The following is a 17,457-nucleotide window of genomic DNA, read 5'->3' as shown; positions in this document are numbered from 1 at the left end:
CTTCCACAACCAAGGTTCCCACAGAGCACCAGCAGTTCACACCAGCCCCACGCTCCTCCAAGGCTGCCCTGAGCCAGGCTGCAGCGGGGCCGTGCCTGTGCAGAGCAGACCCCAACACCCGTGGGCAGGGCTGAATGTCCCCAGCACGTCCCCTCCTCCAGCCCGGCTCTCTCCCAGGCAGCACAGCCAATTTACTCGCTCCATCTCAGCAGAGCTTTTCCATGCCATGCTTCCCGTGCCTGCTTCAGCCCTCCCCAGAGCGGCAGGCCCGCAGCGCATGCACACAGCAGAAGCACGAGGGATTTCTGCCCTGCTTTGTTCTCCGTTCCCTCCTTTCTGGCCCATTTGCCTTTGGGAGCAGGGCAGAGCAGCAAATGGATATTTCCAGGAATCTCTCCACGCTAACAACCGCATCTCTTCTCCAAGCAGCAGCCGTTAGCACAGCCCATTGCTTCTTGAGGCATCGCTGGGGCTGCCTCCTCCTCCTCCTCACTCGTCAGCACCACCTTACGCCTCCCGTTTGCACACCCCACCACTCGGCTCCCTCCTGTGAAATCCCTCTGTGGTTTTTGCCACCCATTTTCACGCCAGCCAAACCAAACAGCTCGGTACCACCGGCACCTTGGTCACATCGCTGCTCGCTCTTCTGCGCGCCGTTAGGGATGTGCTGAGAAGCACAGCTCTGTGCGGGACTTCTCATCCTCTCCATGCGGTGTAGAACACAACCAGGCTCTTCTGCTTCTCGTCTTCAAGCTTTTAATCAGTTATTAACTCAAGGGCTGTCCGCAGCAGCTTGGTTTCTTCAAAAAGTTTCAGTAAGGGAATTTTCTAAAAGCTTTCTTGCAGTGCCAGGACTCCTTCAAGCAGCTATTCCATCACGTAGAGATCAGCTCTGCCACAACAAGCACACGTACACAATTCTACTTGTTCCAGCTCCTGACTTACTTATTTTTCATCAGAAGTGCCAACACCTATGTCCTTTCCTATTGCCCTTGGTTTTCCTTTCAGCATCTTCTTGAGCCTGCTTGATGACAGCATGTTTTTGGTTTCTTTAAAGCACTTCTGACCTACATAACCCACACTTCTTCCCCTCACTAACCTGCTGCTGGCAAGCCCTGCGCTCCAGGACCTGACTGGGAAATGCTCTGAGCAACCTGTTCTGATACTGCTGGTGCTGCTTTCACCAGGAGGGCTGGAGACCTCCTGAGGTCCCTTCATTCGCATCATTCTGTGCTTCCTTGGTTACTCCTCTCTTGTCACAGTCAAACAGCACGGGAGGAATAAGCTACGTTTTCCATGTAAAAGCCAGGAGGAGGAGCAGAACTCGCTCCCTTTTACTGCTTTCTTGTTCTGGGTGGGGGACAAAACTGGTGTCACCTGCAAACTGCACGAGCGTGTCCTCAGTACCCTTCTCTGGGTCACAGGACAAATCCCACAGTAAAGCCCCGTGGCTCTGGGAGCTGAAAGCAGAGAAGTGTTGGGGCATCCACAGCCTCTCTGTGCTACCATCCCTGGAGCTGCTCAAGGCCGGGTTGGATGAGGCCCTGGGCAACCTGATCTAGTGGGTGGCATCTCTGTCCACGGCAGGGGTGTTGGAAGTGGGTGGTCTTTAAGGGCCCTTCCAACCTGGAGCATTCTGCTACTCTATGATGAGGATATTTGCAAAGCTGTGAAGAAGAAAAGGCAAAGCTGACTCCGTTCCTCTTACCCTAAAGGGTCCTGACCAGATGTAGTCCTGTTGTGTTCCTGGGCATCCTAAGGGATCTCAGGGGCATCCATCACCTACAGCCCACAAAAAGTAGTGTTTTCTGGAAATCCGGTACTCAAACCATTACACAAACTTGCTTCGATGTCTTGTGGTAATATTCAGACTGCTAGGAAAAAAGAAAGCTGCCACTGAAGAGCACACTGACAACAAGCTCGCACTATTGCACTGCCACCCTTAAACCTCCACCAGCCGCAGCAGAAACAAACAAATTTCCTCCTAATGAACGAAGGAAGGCTCGACCTGAGAGTGTTACAACAAACGATAAGGGGCTGTATAACCAGATATGTTTTTATCAAACAATTTGCCTTCCTTTCATCGCCCCGCTTTCACCCAAGGCAATCACAACCCTGTTCCGGAGCCAGGCACACCCTTACGCCTTCCTTCTCTTTACCATAAATTGCCTTTGATAACGTGTCTGAGCTCAAGCTGAGGAGCAGAAAGAGTTTAAAACGCCTCCCACAACACCAAAATCCGACGGGAGGTGAGGTGAAGCGTGCAGGAGGCACCAGGAACCCGCTGAGGAGCCCGAGCTGCAGCTCCGTGCCCTCACCGCCTGCAGGACTCCTCGCAGACCTTCCAGTGCCTTCCACGCCTTTCAGCCCTTGGGGTCAGGTCACCGAATCTGAGCTGACGTGAAGCAAACCCTGAACACCGGCAGCGTTTTAAGCACGGTTTGCAGAAGCATTGAGCGCACAACCTGCCTCGATGACCCCACCAAAAGGAGCCAAAGGAGCGGGGGCTGTCAGGCACCGGGGCCTCTTGTGTCAGCTCCATCCCGAGAGCCAGGGCCCGGCCTCAGCACCCGGGGACCGGGTCAGCAACAGGGACCGGGCAGGGGCACAGCCCACAGCCCCCCGGTAGAGAGCAGCACCAAGAGAACCCAGCACACCGGTACCAGGGATGGAGGCAGCGGGTCCGGGCCCCCCCGGTGCTCCCCGTTGTCCCCTCTCCTCCCCCCGGTGCCGGGGGGGCTCTGCAGGAGGCGGGGCGGCCGCTGGGGCTCCGCTCCGTGCGGGCGGCGCTTCCCGCAGGGCCCAGGCCCGGCCCCTCCCCTCCCTTCCCCGCAGCCCCGGTTCCCGGTGGCCGCCGCCCCGCACTCACCCTCCGTCACCTCCAGCACCTTCACCTGCTCCTCGGCGGCGGCGCGCACCGCCTGCACCGGGCACAGGATCCCGGTCAGCGTCTCCACCAGCGCCTCCTTCAGGCCCTGAGCCACCGGGCCGGGCACGCTGCCTCCTCCTCCTCCTCCTCCACCTCCTCCACCTCCTCCACCGCCGTTGCCTCCGCCGCCGCCGCCCCCCGGCCCGCCCGCCGCCGCCGCGCCCGCCATGGCCCCCGCTCCCCTCCTCCTCCTCCTCCTCCTCCTCCTCCGCCGCCGCCGCGCGCCAAACGCACGCACGGCGCGCGCGCACCCCGCCGGGATGGCGGCGAGGCCCCGGCGCCGCCCCCACAGCGCCCCCGGGAGGCGCGGAGGGAAAATGGCGGCGCCGCCTCTGTGCTAAGGGAGGGCGGGACCCGAGCCCTGAGGCGCCGGCTCGGAGGAGAGGGGGAATGGGAACAGGGGGGTGGTGGTTGAGAAGCCGTCCAGGGTGACCTGCTCCAACCACCTCCTGTCACCACTGTCACTGCTGGGCCGTGTCCTCAAGCACCAGCCCCAACCTCTCCTTGAGCACCCCCAGGGACGGAGACTCCCCCACCTCCCTGGGCAACCCATCCCAACGCCTGCCTGCTCTGTCTGAGCAGAAATGGCTCCTCATTGCCCACCTCAACCTCCCCTGGCACAACTCGAGGCCGTTCCCTCTGGTCCTATCCCTGGTTATCTGTGAGCAGAGGCCGACCCCCAGCTCCCCACAGCTCTCAGCAGGCTGCAGAGAGCCATGAGCTCTGCCCTGAGCCTCCTCTTCCCCAGCCTAAACACCCTCAGTGCCCTCAGCCGTTCCTCACAGGACTGGTGCCCCAGGCACTTCACCAGCTCCGTAGCCCTTCTCTGGACACAATCCAGGGCAGCAACTTTACAAAGCATTACAATACCACAATGCAGTATTAACACGGGCAAAATAAGACACGTTGCTCAAGGGACAGTTGGTGCTCAACTGGTCCTCATGCTGCACCCAAGGGAGGTCTCCAGTTGTGAAGGGGCTACCATGGGGAGCACTGAGCTACTAGCCATAGCCAGGTGCTGTTCAATAGTCTAGCCACCTGTCACTTGCGTTCCCCTAGCTGCCATTTTCCATCACACAGCACCCTTTTTGTGTATTTTGTTACATGCCAAACCAGCCTTGCTGGCCTCTTCTAAGCTGAAGTCCATTCTGCTAGGATAACACTTCCAGTCACGTTCTTTCATATTTTGAAATGTTCTCATCCAGAAAGCTGCAAGCATTCGCATAGATGACACATAATGGTTGCAGCTTGAGCTCAAGATTTCCTCTAGGAGAAGCAGCAGCCTGATGAACAAGGGAAACACAGGCTCCCCGCAGGCTGGGGCCAGCAGACATCACCCCCCTGAGCACAAATTTCAGTTGAGGTCGGAATTTTGTGCAGGGCAGACCTCAGCTGTAGGGCTCATGCCTAGAGGCAGAGAACAGGGCTCCTCTTAACATCCTGGCACGCCGCACCGTGCACACCCCTGCCCCTCCTAGGGCCAGGACAGTTGGTGATAAGGCAGATAAGGATTTTTCCTCTGTTGTTCAAAATGCTGCTTCTGCTGGAGGAACAAGTACATGTTTATACAAGGTATAACTTTGGCTAGGCTAGGATAAACTGCTCATCTTTGCACTGTCCCAGTAGTTTGGTTTAGGGGAAAGTGTAGTGAATTCCTACTGCACCAAAACCAGCAAGATAGGCCAGGACTACTTCACCTGACAACCCCGTCACCCCACACAGGCTGCCTGATGTCAGAACCAACAAACAATGGGCCTGCACATGTATTTGTCATTTTTGTATCTTTATAGCAGCCAGAGCTACTGCTTCTGTATTTCAACACTTTGCAGAAAACAAGGCCACAGTTTAGAGACAAAAGCAGTATCCCCAAGCAATGCTTGTCTAGCCCATCATCCTTCCTTTCCGCTTAAGTGACTGTACAGCAGCACTGAATGCTCCAACTTGTCCTTCTGTATTGGTAGAAATTACATTTATTTGAGTCTTCCAGGCTTTTTCAGGTTTGAATTCCCATCTGTTTTGTACATTGCACACTCTCTTCACACGTTTTCTGCACAGATGCTTCCTGCAAAGCCAGCAAACTGAGCTCACCTTTCAAATGCCATATATTTCATGTCAAGACCAAATGGGTTTTGGACATTCATCCTTTTCTTTTGACATGCTTCAGGGAAGGAAGTTCAGTCACCATAAAAAGATGATACTTTTAGCATGAAAAGTTATTTTGTGATGAACTCCTTGTTTCCTCCTGTGATGCTTTGACTCCAGGTTACTGCAGGGCAAGGTGCACAAGGCTTCAAGTTCCTCTCTGCAAGGAAGACTCCATAGAAAGACCTGCAGCTGATATGGTTATGGTTGTAATAAGGAAAAATACTTCAAGAAAAACCAGGACTGGCACAGGATCAGCCTGAATAACAACAAGGGCATTACATGGTATGCATCCCCCTTTGTTTAAAATGTAACTTCAGGCAGCAACAAGAAACCCCCCAAACCCAACAGATACTGAAGCATACCAAACACCTGACACGTGTTCTCTGCCACTGGGTTGTCCTTAACAAGCCCTGCATGATGGAGGTGCTCACTGAGCAAATTGTGTGCATTGTAGATAAAAAGCTACTGACTTTACTACCTATTTACAATGCTTATATATTTTAGGTGCCCAGCTAGGCAATCACACACATGCAAAAAACTACCCCAACATTGTGATGACACAGCTGGTACCTTTAAAAAATGTTACTGCAAGCAGTAGGAATACCAAGGTTTTTAGGACTTGAAGGATTGGGGTGCATGAAGTACTTTCATTAAGCTGCATCTCTTAATTTCAGGTTTGTCAGTATTTCTTTCCAACCGTCTTTCAGCATACATTCTTCTCAGCGTTTGAATTTTGGGCCCGGTATCATAACACAACATACAATTTTGTTTGTTCATAAAGTATTTTCTCCTTCTATCTAACATTTTTTACTGGAACCCACTGATGATGCCAAATTCATTTTTGTCTGTCTTAAATAGAAGCTGCATGCTGAACCAGTAGTATTAAGCAATGACTGTTTTATCACCTCTTCCAGACAGTTTTTATTGATGCTCTTCTTGCCTTCAGAGACTGACATGTTTACATCCTAGACGAGAACTCTCAATATGTAGCTTGTTCACTTCTGAAGAATAAAGCCATTCTTTGAGGCTGCACACCTCAACCCTTCTCTTAGAAGAGCACATTTATAGCTAGAATCATAGAAGAGTCATCTCAGCTTCTTAATTTTGCTTCCAGGTAGCAGCTGCCTGCACATATATTCTGGAGCCCTTCCCTTCCTAAATCATGTGTGAGAAGTGTAGTCATGTCCTACTTACCCATTTCTCCTACGGCAGACACAGCAGCCTGATCTTTTTGTCTGCCCTGGTAGGGGTCTGGCCTACAGCTGAAGTCCCTTCCTTAAACTCCCTTTTCTCTGAAGTGTGCTAATGCCTAAACAATCCTCCATGCATCACACGCAGCTGTAACACAAAACAGCTTTTGTGCCATGCTGTAAATTTAACTGCATTTGCTCCTGCATTGTTCACATAAATATATGCATATTTAGTCAGTATTAGATCCCCTCCATCCCCTTTCCTGTTAACAAGTCACTGCTGAAGTCCCACAATGCACAAAGAAGGTATTTCAGGTCTGTTTTTCCTCTCCTGGTGCCATTCAATACATAAAACAACTCCACAGCTGTAAAGGAAATGTTCCCCCTCCCTGAATCAATTGTTTGTACTCCCTAATTTCCCCAGCTGTAAATGAAATATTGGGATCTGATGTGTTGTCCTTAAGAAATTACATCCTTTTCTATATTTGAAACTCAGTTTAACCCCTAAGTAGAAGAGGTCCCTGCACAGAGCATCACCCAGGATGCGACTGGGAAGGAGAGGACTGGGTTGTTTTATTGTCTGTGGAATACAAACAATACGTATGTACTATCTGGGTGTGAGTAGCAAAAATGGCTGACATAAGACAACCGCCTAACATCTCTTCTGCCACCTCCAGAAGAATCCTTCTGCAGAGATCCACAGCTGTCAATCCACACAGCCACCGAGCCATCGCTGTGAAGCAGAGCACACAGTGAGCAGCCTGGTGACCAGTTTCCCATCTTCCTCCCATCATAGAATGCTTTGTGCTGGAAGATAATCCTGTTCCACCCCCCCTGCCATAGGCAGGGATGCCACTCACTAGGCCAAGGCCCCAACCAGCCTGGCTTTGAGCACCATGGGGCACCCACAGCCTCTCTGGGCAACCTGTTCCAGTGCCTCACCAGCCTTACAATGAAGGATTTCCTCCTAATGTCTAATCTAAATCTATCCTCTTTTAGTTTAAGACCATTCCCCCTATCATTACCTACCTGAGCAAGGAGTCCTTCTCCATCTTTTTATAAATCTTTTAAGTACTGAAAGGCCGCAGTGAGGTCACCCCCTGAGCCTTGTCTTCTCCGGGCTGAGCAGCCTCAGCTCTCTCATCCTTTTTTTCCATAGGAGAGGTGCTCCTGCCCTCTGATCATCTTTGTAGCCCTCCTCTGGGCTCGCTCTAACAGCCCCACATCCTTCTTGTGCTGGGGGCCCCAAACCTGGATGCAGGATTCCAGGTAGAGCCTCACAAGGGCAGCCTACTTTTCTGTGCTTGGTTCCAGAGCTCTCAATGATTCAGGGCATCTCCAACGTCTGCTGGAGTCACGAAGACCCTAAATCCCACTTCTGTATTCTAAACAGCCTGCCAGGGCCAAAGAGTGGCCCACAGGCAGCTCTGCTCTTGTGGGCTAACGAGGGGGTGGAGGTCAGAGCAATCCCAAGTCCGTTGCATTCATTCAGCCTGATGAGAAATTTTGTAGTCAGAACCATCAATAAAATCACAACTTTTTCTTGGTCCTTAACCGCATCATATTTCTTATGGCACTTCTTTTTAAACAGCCATCTCTTTAATGGAAATAAAAATAAAAGGAATACCATGAGAGAAAACTTGGTAACATTTTCAGCTACATCAGAACACTGTGCAAGCTCCTTCAAGTTTGTTCATCTACCTTCTTTAAAAGGATGACACTACAGATCAGTTCTTTTTCCACAGCTTGGATTGTTATCTTGGCATTGCACAAAGATTTCTTATCACAAAACATTCTTTTGACAATTACAGCAAAGGATGAAGTCATAATGGGAAAGTATACACACATTTAACTGCTGTAAGTGTGGTCAGGCTGACTGCCTCTGCCCATTTTAGACAAATCATCTATGATTTAATGCAGAAGAATCTAGAACAGTTAAAAATCAACATGAGACTAGAAAGCATAACTAAAGGAGTAAAACAAACAGAAAAAACAACAAAAGACATCTCCCCAAAACCCAACCAACAAAGCTAACAAACAAACAAAAAAACTAGGAAATCTAATTCCTACACAGTTCTCACTCACACATCCACCACGTCGTTATCAGCCACGCACTGCTTGAGGGCTTTGCACTGTGCCCAGAACCTGCACATTGTTGCTGCAGGGGAAAGGTCTAAAAATGGTAGAAAAAAGTTTACCAGCCATTTCCTCTTGCTGATGAACTGAGGGAATACCAACACCGCCACATTTCTGGTGGCGACAGGATGTCCTAAGAGTGCTCTCTCTGATATAAACATCTCCTAGACCTCCCATCTTCTAGGGCTTCTAAGTTTCACCCTTGGCAGACAATTAGCCCCATCACTGGCATCAGTCCTTTCCCAAAGGAGCAGCTATATTCTGCATTAGCAATTGCTCTCCAGTAAGCCCCAGGTGCTTCAAATTCAAAGCTTTTGAGCTCAGAAAAATAACTTATTCTTAGAGGTCTTGTTCCCTCCAAGGCAGAACTGTTGCTACTGCTGCTCCTTCCCTGTGCTCCTGACTCCACTTGCTTTTTGTCCCTTTCCTGTGCCTCTCCTCTCCCTCCAGGCCTGGGGGAGCTCTGGGCATAGTGCACTTGGTTATTTTATTCCTTTCTCCTCCTCCTTACTGTCATCATCTGCACTGTCCCCTTCTTTCCCCACATTAAGGTCCTCAAACACAGCCTTTGATGGAATCATAACCTGTCCAGAAATCTCCTCATTCCTCAGGCTTTTAGCCCAAACACGAGCAGAAGCAGCTGAAAGGAATGAGGGAGCACTCTGTGGACTGACTGCCAACAAGTGTGCTTCTGGGCCAGCTGCAATACCTGTGGCAGGGAGAGTCCTTCCTGCAGGAGGCAGCTGCACCATGCTGGCAGGAGGAGCTGCTCTGCACCTTTGCCACCTGAGCCAACTGCCCACTCCTTCACCTGCCAAACTGCAGTTGTGACCCTCTGTTCACCCAACCTGTAAAATAACCAGTTTTGGAGAAACTTTGAAAAGACTTGAAAAACTCTTTTTTTTTTTTTTTTTTTTGATGTAAGAACCTGAGTATAAAAGGTAAGAAAATACCGTTGCATTTTTTTTTCCTTTAAGAGGGAATTCTCTTGAATATAAGAACCCATTGACCAAGATCTATCCAGAGGGAAATGAAACTGCATTTCAAGCTCTCTAAAAACACCAACATTTAATTTTATAACATAACCAGGGGTTTATTCCACAATATAAACTGCAACATTTGATACAAGCTACCCAAAAAAGGAGAAAGCCAAAATACAGCTGTGGCAATTACTTTACAGAGCTTTTTTTTTTTTTCTCTCCTGTCTTCTACGTCACTGGGCCATCAGTGACTCTAGGATCTAACATTTGCTTTCTGTACATCAACCAATGCTAAAAGCAACACGCTGTTCAGAATTGTCATTCCAGTCACTGAAACCAGACATAGAAGTTATTGCTCAGATAAATAAACCTAGTCTACGAAAAACAAAGTGGAAAAAAACCTAAAGTCTCCAAAGAGTTAACAGAGTAAACAGGGATTTCCTCAAAAGAGGATTTATTGGAAAATCCATGGTGCAGGTTTTTTTGCACCTAAACCAAGCTGAATTAAATATGCCGGTAAATCCCAGAGAGGTAATTTAATGCTGTACAATAAAAGGTGCATGTTTCAAATGCCTTCCAAATTGGTGGGAACCCCTGCTAAACAGTCAGCTTCTCAAACCTCAACAACCACAAAGATCAAGGGAAAAAATACAAAAGTGTCAAAAATTGTTTTGAGTTCTGGAAAATGATCCCATGAGGATAGAAGTAGCACCATTTGCAATCTGGTTCTTAAACCAGCCCCTGTGGCTTTATTGGAAAACTCTGATAACCTTCTTTACTCAAGTTCTGAATGGTTTATGGGGAGTTTTACTTCCGATACTGAGAGTCCTTCCCAGTGCAGCTGATGCAGATGTAGTCCTCCTTCTCTGCCATTTCTGGAGAGATGCCCACGCACACCTGGTGGAACCACTGGTTGCAGCTGCCATCGCACTGGACCCAATCCACCTAATGGAGAACAGATACAGCGGGGTTCAGGGAAGGACCAGACAAATACAGCATTCACTAGTTATTTTTCAGCTCTTCATCTATTTAACTGAGTACAGAACACGCCATTCTATGACTGGGTACTGCTGGATACTCATCTTGTGCTCACCACTTTCTGGACTGCTGTAGTCCAGCTCCTCTGAAGCTGAGAGAAGGGCACACTTCTTTTATCCCTCCTGTTTTCCCACCTATAGGAAGTTTATGGCTGATAACTGGCTGTCCCAAGCATCTGGCAATGTCCCTCTTCTCCCCTCTTCAGTATGGATAGACCTATGCAGAACTTTAAGGCGCTGTCTCTATCCATAGAAAATGCAATCCACAAAGTCTTTCTACACCCATATTTCAAGAGCACAGTGGATGTGGTGTCTGCACATCCCCATCTCCTTCCAAAACTCCATGCAGATGTTTTCATGTCCACCCACCTTCCCCAATTCTAGTTATTCTTGGAGAAGGTGGGAAGGATCATTACTAAAGGTGTCCAACAACAGCAGACAACACCTCTGGATTTCTAAGTACCTCATGCCCTCTTTGTGAACAGCGTTTCCGTAGACAAAACATTTTCAGTGCAGCTGAATGTTCCAGATCCCAGCATTCAGAACACCACAGCGGGTTTGTCTTTACTGACCTCATCTCCCTCAGGCTGGAGACAGTTCACAGCAGGGCAGATGGCATCTTCATCCTCAGAGTCCTCCTGCTCAGAGAATGACATATCTGAGGGAAACAAGTGGCTTTCACTGGAACGCTGCATCTCGAAGAGTCGCTCACGCTCTCTCTCCAGTTTGTTAGTGCAGAGATCCCTTGAGTGATTCAGTTTCAGTTTCTTCTTTTTGGGTGTTCTCATTTTTTTTACCCTTGCTCTCTTCTCATCACAGAAGCTCTCTCTCTCAAAACGCCGCTTTAGTTTTCTTTCCATGTAACTAATTCCATCCTTTTTCCCCCGGCAACATTCATTCTGTTGGGAAGGTATTTGGACAAGCTGTTAAGTATACAACTAACTTAGGTTTGTCTGTTGTTTTATACCCTGTGTTTAGGAGCAGTATTAAGTAAAAGTGCGCAATGTTTGACAAGAGTGCTGCCTTTTCAGCTGAAGTGTGATGTGTAAGGGGGGGGTCAAAGGTTTGAGTCGTGCTCAAGTGACAGAAGTTTATGGAAGAAGAACTCTCATTTCCTGAGTCCACGGCTTCAGAGGCAGTTAAGAAGGCCTCTTAAACACAGGACAAGCATTGCAGTTCAAATTAGGATAGATGTACTTAAAATACAGGGAGTGACTGTAAAAATCCAGATTCAAAGAGCAGAAATGCATTAGACCACAAATTTCATTCAATTGTTTGTACAAATTTGTTATTGACTTCTTGACCCCTTTAGAGCAAGCAAAATGTGTTTTCATGGAAGTACACACACACACAAACCTCATTGTAAAACTTTTATGTTCTGGCAGTCAAATATATATTTTTTTCCCAGCTTTGGGACTACACCTCTACTCCCAAGTGACCCCAATCTCATTGCTGTTTTCAGACACTTGCCTTTTCATTTGTCTGTCCAACTGATGACTTCTGCTCTGTTTGCGAAGTGGGGCTTTGCTTTGTGAATAGGATCTGGTACAGCTCCTGTATTTCAGGCAGAGAAACCTGTAGCAGCTGGGCTTCCATCATCAGCTCATCCAGCTCTGTGCTAATGACTATTATGAAAGAGAGAGAAGAAAAGGAATTCTTCCATGTCAGCACTGATGAGAAATGCACAGATAATGAAAATCCTTCTCCGGTAGCACATAAAAAAAACTGTGAAAGACTTTTTTTTTTTTTTTTTTATCTGCAACTCTACAGATTAACTCTTATCTGTTCCCTCTTCACTGCTCATTTTTAACAGCAGGGTTAAAAAGAGATAAAGGCATCCACAGAAGTTACTGAACAGTACAGTGACTCAGTACCCCTCCACGCTTCCATTTCTTGCTGGTTCTAGGGTAAAACACTGCCATCATTATTGGCAATTTCCCCTTCCTCTGAAAATACAAGAAGTGTAATGATCTCACTACAAAACAAGCGGATGAGATGAACAAACTGAGTGGAATTTGTAAGTGAAGCCAAGAGGGGAAAGGAAGAAAAGCTGAGGAGATGAACCTTGCAACTGATTCCTGCTGTACAGCCACCAGCTACTACTACAACGAAGCTTCCAAAACTTGCATCAGGCTTTTGAAATAGACACAGCTAGGGTATGTCAAAATCTCTATTTAATAACTCCTTAATACAGTATGCCAGAAAACTCAAATAAGGCCTGCACAGTTAAACTTGGTAGCCAAATGACTGCTCTGCTTGATTTTACATTAAACTGAAGTAAATATTTTGTGTAGTCTTACTATGGATTAAGCTGCACTGACTTGAAAACATGAAGGTAAGGACAGACCAGGGTCCCTATAGCATTATGCATCAAGAGAAAGAACTACAGTCAGCTTCTTGCAGTCCTATAATGATGTCACTTCTACCATGTCTGGGTTAGTCCAAAATACACAAAGTCCGAGCTAGGAAGTGTGCAGAACTGTACTGAACAGCACAGTGCAGCCACAACAGCTAAGGAAGCACTCAAAAGTCTCTGTGGCTGTAACAGCCATGCTGCAAGCAAACGTACGTGGACCTGCATCCTATGGAATAAGTATCCTGTTGTCTCCAGCACTACACTTCCCTATGCCTATGTTTTTCCTATCCAGTTCCTACGATTTCAATGGTCTCCTTCTTCCCAAATCCTCTCCCATCCATTTCTGTATCCTGCAACCCGCTTGGCTGGCTTCAGCTCACTTCTGTGCATGTGGGAAGGGGCCAGCTGTCTGCTGATGCCTCTTCTCCTACCATGCCACATCTTCTCATCACACACATGGGAAATCTGTACCAAGAATTTATCTGTCTGCCAAATGGGACATGAAGTTCCAAAGCTCCTGAGGGGATAGAGAAGCAGACACACTGCTGCTCAATTCTGTGTCTCCCTGCCGTAGCCAACTCCTATTGACCAGGACACTCTCTATTCTCCATCAAACGCATGAAAAAACTAAATAAAACAAAATAAATATCAAAGTGAAGATTACAAACCATGAAGTGGGATGCATTGCTGTCCTGTAGAAAATGGAGAATGTAAATATATGGTTCTGTTATCCCAGTCATGAGGCATGGAGAATGACATAGCTCCAATTGTTTGGGAAACCTAGAAAAAAACAAAACATAACATAATGCATAGATATTTTCATTACACATTTAATTTTGAAGTGTCAAATAGCTGCAAAAAATTGAATTTGTTTCTCTTGCAATTCCTTAAGGTTTGCATTCCTGCAAAATGTTCCATCTGTTACACCTAAATCCTTCATCCTAAACCTGCAAATAGGCAAGAGCAACTTTATTGTCAGAATTCTTAGCCGTGAATTATAATTTCCACAAGATCAGAATCTAGACCTACTGCAGGAAACAGCATGCTCTGCCCGTGGAGCAGAGACTACACAGTCACTGTAGGAATAAACCAACAAATTGTGGAAGCAAGAGCTTCAGCTCTAAAGTTGTAAATATTATCCTTTCTTTTGTTCGTAATACAGAAGTCATCTCTCACAGAAAGTGATCTGTCATGATCTAATGAGACACCAGGCTGTTTTGAAGAACTTTTCCTTACATCAACACACGCAGAAGACATACCAATGGTAAAGCTAAAAGGTCCCTTAGGTGTCACATTCAGGATGCTCCATGGCAGTTGTCTCCCTAAGCTGCCAAGCTACTTCCAAATGTCTCACCTGATGCCTCCCAAACAATCATTACCTCACTGCCCAAGTGTTTGGGCCCCTTTCAAAATCTGGCTCACTCCTCAGCTGCTCACAACTGTTTTTCAAATCAATTTCTCAAACTCAGTTAAATGCTCCACTTTCTTCACTTTGGCCAGTGCCAAAGAAACCCAACTCCAGTGGTTTGCTATGAGCACCTCTGGGGAACAAGTGTTGGATTATCCTGGAGAACCAGGGAAAACAATTGTTATGGGACAAGAGAGCAGCGCTGAGAGCCTTGATTCAAAGAAGAAAAACCTCAAGTCCATCAAGACTGCAGCTTTGGCTCAGAGCTTGTACTGAGCTGGAGTGGACCTGTGATGTGGTGCCACGCTGAGCTAATGAAGCTACGTTAATAGAACTAGCCTGTTTTCTATTTCTGCCCCAAACACCAGTTACATGCCCACAGTGTTGCCCAGCTTTATCAACTATAAAAGTTGGCCTAGTAAAATATACTTTGTATATTCTAAATTACCAGAAAAATTCTCCTGGGTGCCTAAATACAGCTTTGATTTCTAAAGTTAGGCTTGTCTGTTCAAAAAAAATGTGGTCAACACAGGCAACTTGTTATCGTAGAGTTATGTGAGAAGCAGCCTCAACATCTCCTTGAGCACGCATGGCATTTTATATCTAAGTGAGCATGAAAACACCAACACAGACCATCTTCAGCAGGGTTCAACTAGCAGAAGTAACATTTCTCAGTAAAAACATGAGAGCAACAGCGCATTTAACTTCAAGGTATTTTATATTCTTTAGGCTGAACAGGTCTTTTATTTCACTTTTTTTTTTAATGCATTTATTATCTCAAGAAAGCTAGAAAGCTTAACCCACTTTCCTTGCCCTTTTTTTCTGAGAGATCTCTTTACTGGAGGCAGCTTCTAACTCCCTCGAGATCACACCTAAAACACTTACTGCAGCTTAACTCAGGGTAGTATTAGCCAAGATTCCCCTTGGGAATTCTAGCATAAGTGATAAGGAGAAGGAGCAGCAGCAGATGAGGACACCCTGCTGAAAACAACCTTATCTGAGTTCTAAGCTTGTTACAAACTGGAAGGTTGATGCCTCTGCTACTAATTCTCAACATTAAGATTATATTCAAATACTTGTAAGAAAATAATATAAAGACTAATTAAATACTGAGAGCTCTTTGAAACAATAGCTTCAGCAACTGTTGTTAATGGTGTCATATTAAATCAAAGAAGCAGGGAAAAAGAGAAGGAAAAATAGGCCCTTTACGAGTAATTGTTCTTAGGACTCCAGCAGAAAAAGAACACCAAGCTGTTGCTGGAGGACACGCACATCCTGGCTAACTGTCAAGACAAAAGACTAAGTCCTTATATTTGTAAAGGAACGCACAAACCATCTGTCTCACCAGTATTTGTGAGCAGATACAACATTCCCAAAAAACACAGAGGTGTTTAAGACTGTTCTTGCTGACCACATACCACCCACAGCCAGGAAACCCTGAAGCACTCAGTCTTACCTTATTTGTCTCTGGCAAATGGCCTGCTGTGGCTTGCCATCTGTTGTACAACAATCCTGAGCCAACTTTGTCTTGTATAAGTTTTAGATTCCCTGAATATAACATTTGTTGTGCTCTGTGCTGCCAGTTCACAGTTCTCTCTATCATATACCGTAAGGCATCCCCCTCAGGAAGCCTCACACGGATACGCTGCAAGGAGGCCAGCAACGGCAAGATTTTTTCTAAAGGTGGTTTTTCTGATCGATGACAGTGTGGACAGAGCCATACACGAGGTCCCTGCAAAATGTTGGGCACCGAAACACAGCTGGTGTGGAAGAACCCTCTGCAGAGCTCACACTGAATCATCGGAGCAGCCGGCTCCTTCTGGCACAGACAGACTTTCAGTTCTGCATCGTCTTCATTAGACAGCACCTTCACTTCATTTGCTGCTCGGAGAGACCGCAGCGCTTCCATCTCCTTTAACCGGGCTTCCCCAAGCGTAGCCATCTAAAAGGGAGTTCAGAGAAAGAGATGTAATTTCTAAAGAAACCTTACTTACTTGAAACGGGGAGACCTCTGCACAATCACACTCTTGAAGATATGCTGGTGACAATTTCAGATGTTTAAAAAGCTTCTCATCCCCTGGGACTCCCTTCAAAGCTTTCAGTGGTTTGAAGCAAAGCAGTTACAAGGATACACACTGATGCAATTTCAGTTTGATTTAAAGGACCCAAGCTTTTCTCCTTCAAGCACTCCTAGGAAGGACTCTGTCTGTAAGTCTGGGTTTTCAAACACAGGAGGCCAAAAAATTAAGAACCAAACATTTGGGTTTCAAGTAGTTGCCAAAGGTTAAAACTGAATTGTGCCACACAAAGACAGTAATATTCAAACTGTACCAAATTAGTTCTGCTCTCACACAGGCCTCCTTCATCAATCATCATCTTAGTGTGGTGGAGGCTCTGAAATATAGCTCTTTTGGGATGAAGCACTTTACCACCAGCAACCAGATTTGCTCCATGCAACACTAGTATTTTACTGACTCCATAATAAAAGAGGTCTTCATGCTCATATTTGTTTTAATTATAAGTGTGTTGTCTTATTGATTTTTTTGAAAGGATCAGGCTTTGTAAAACCTATCTTTAAAAAGGTTTTGTTATGGATGGGGAAAGTAAGTCCCAATTTTTGTCCTTTCTGTGCTTTGTCAGGACGTGTAATGCCTTGCAAGCTGTAAAGCGACTGCATGCAAGACGACAACACACACAACTAAGCAATTCTGGAAGTCTGAAACAAGTACAAAGTCCTGGAAGTTCTTCTGAAGAACAGCAGAACAAGCAGAAAGGAGTGAAAGGCAACACTCCTGCATGTGAGGCAAACACAAACATTCAAAGAACTTCCAAGGAACTGCATTTCAGAAAAAAAAAAAAAAAAATTCTAGGTTGGAAGAGACCTCAAGTCACATCGAGTCAAAAAAAGTCACATACCGCAGATGCAGTGTCTTTGCTCTCAGAAAGAGCTCTTTCTAAGTCACTCAAGCTCTCTAGCTTAGTGCTTTTCTTCTTTCCACTTGGCACTGGCTCCTTCAGCTTCTTCTGCTTTCTTTTAAGATTCAATATTCCAATATCACACCGGGGACATAATACCTAGTGAACAGGAAAGCAGCATTGTCTGCAACATTTGTAATGCATTCATCTGCCCTTCACACAGCCACATACAACAGGGATTCCTGCATTTTTTTCCATCAAAGATTTGGGAGACTAGGGTGAGGTTATCTGGAAAACAGGGAGAGCTGGAAGGTTAAAAAATCAATTTTATACAATGGGCAGACTACAAACACCTGGATG

General features: G+C 46.6%; 2 protein-coding genes across 2 annotated transcripts in view; both read right to left on the bottom strand.

Moving 5' to 3' along the window:
• Window positions 1-3,098, bottom strand: part of IPO9 (importin 9) — a gene marked incomplete at its 5' end in the record, with an annotated part of 32,195 nt that extends 29,097 nt beyond the window's left edge. Inside the window, one exon of the mRNA XM_082778453.1 lies at window positions 2,870-3,098. Coding sequence (XP_082634579.1) covers window positions 2,870-3,098 — 229 coding nt within the window. The remainder of the gene's footprint in view (window positions 1-2,869) is intronic.
• Window positions 3,099-7,842: 4,744 nt separating this feature from the next.
• The window catches only part of KDM5B (lysine demethylase 5B), a 49,015-nt gene continuing 39,400 nt past the window's right edge, over window positions 7,843-17,457 (bottom strand). The window contains exons 22-27 of the mRNA XM_082778515.1: window positions 17,098-17,256; window positions 15,638-16,123; window positions 13,442-13,553; window positions 11,888-12,042; window positions 10,990-11,316; window positions 7,843-10,325 (exon numbers count right to left, since the gene is read on the bottom strand). Coding sequence (XP_082634641.1) covers window positions 10,188-10,325; window positions 10,990-11,316; window positions 11,888-12,042; window positions 13,442-13,553; window positions 15,638-16,123; window positions 17,098-17,256 — 1,377 coding nt within the window. The 3' untranslated portion in view covers window positions 7,843-10,187. The remainder of the gene's footprint in view (window positions 10,326-10,989; window positions 11,317-11,887; window positions 12,043-13,441; window positions 13,554-15,637; window positions 16,124-17,097; window positions 17,257-17,457) is intronic.

This window comes from Aythya marila (genome assembly GCF_965140915.1).
Source record: "Aythya marila genome assembly, chromosome: 24".
In the NCBI taxonomy this organism is placed as follows: Eukaryota; Metazoa; Chordata; class Aves; order Anseriformes; family Anatidae; genus Aythya; species Aythya marila.
This window is presented reverse-complemented; position numbering and strand designations above follow the sequence as displayed.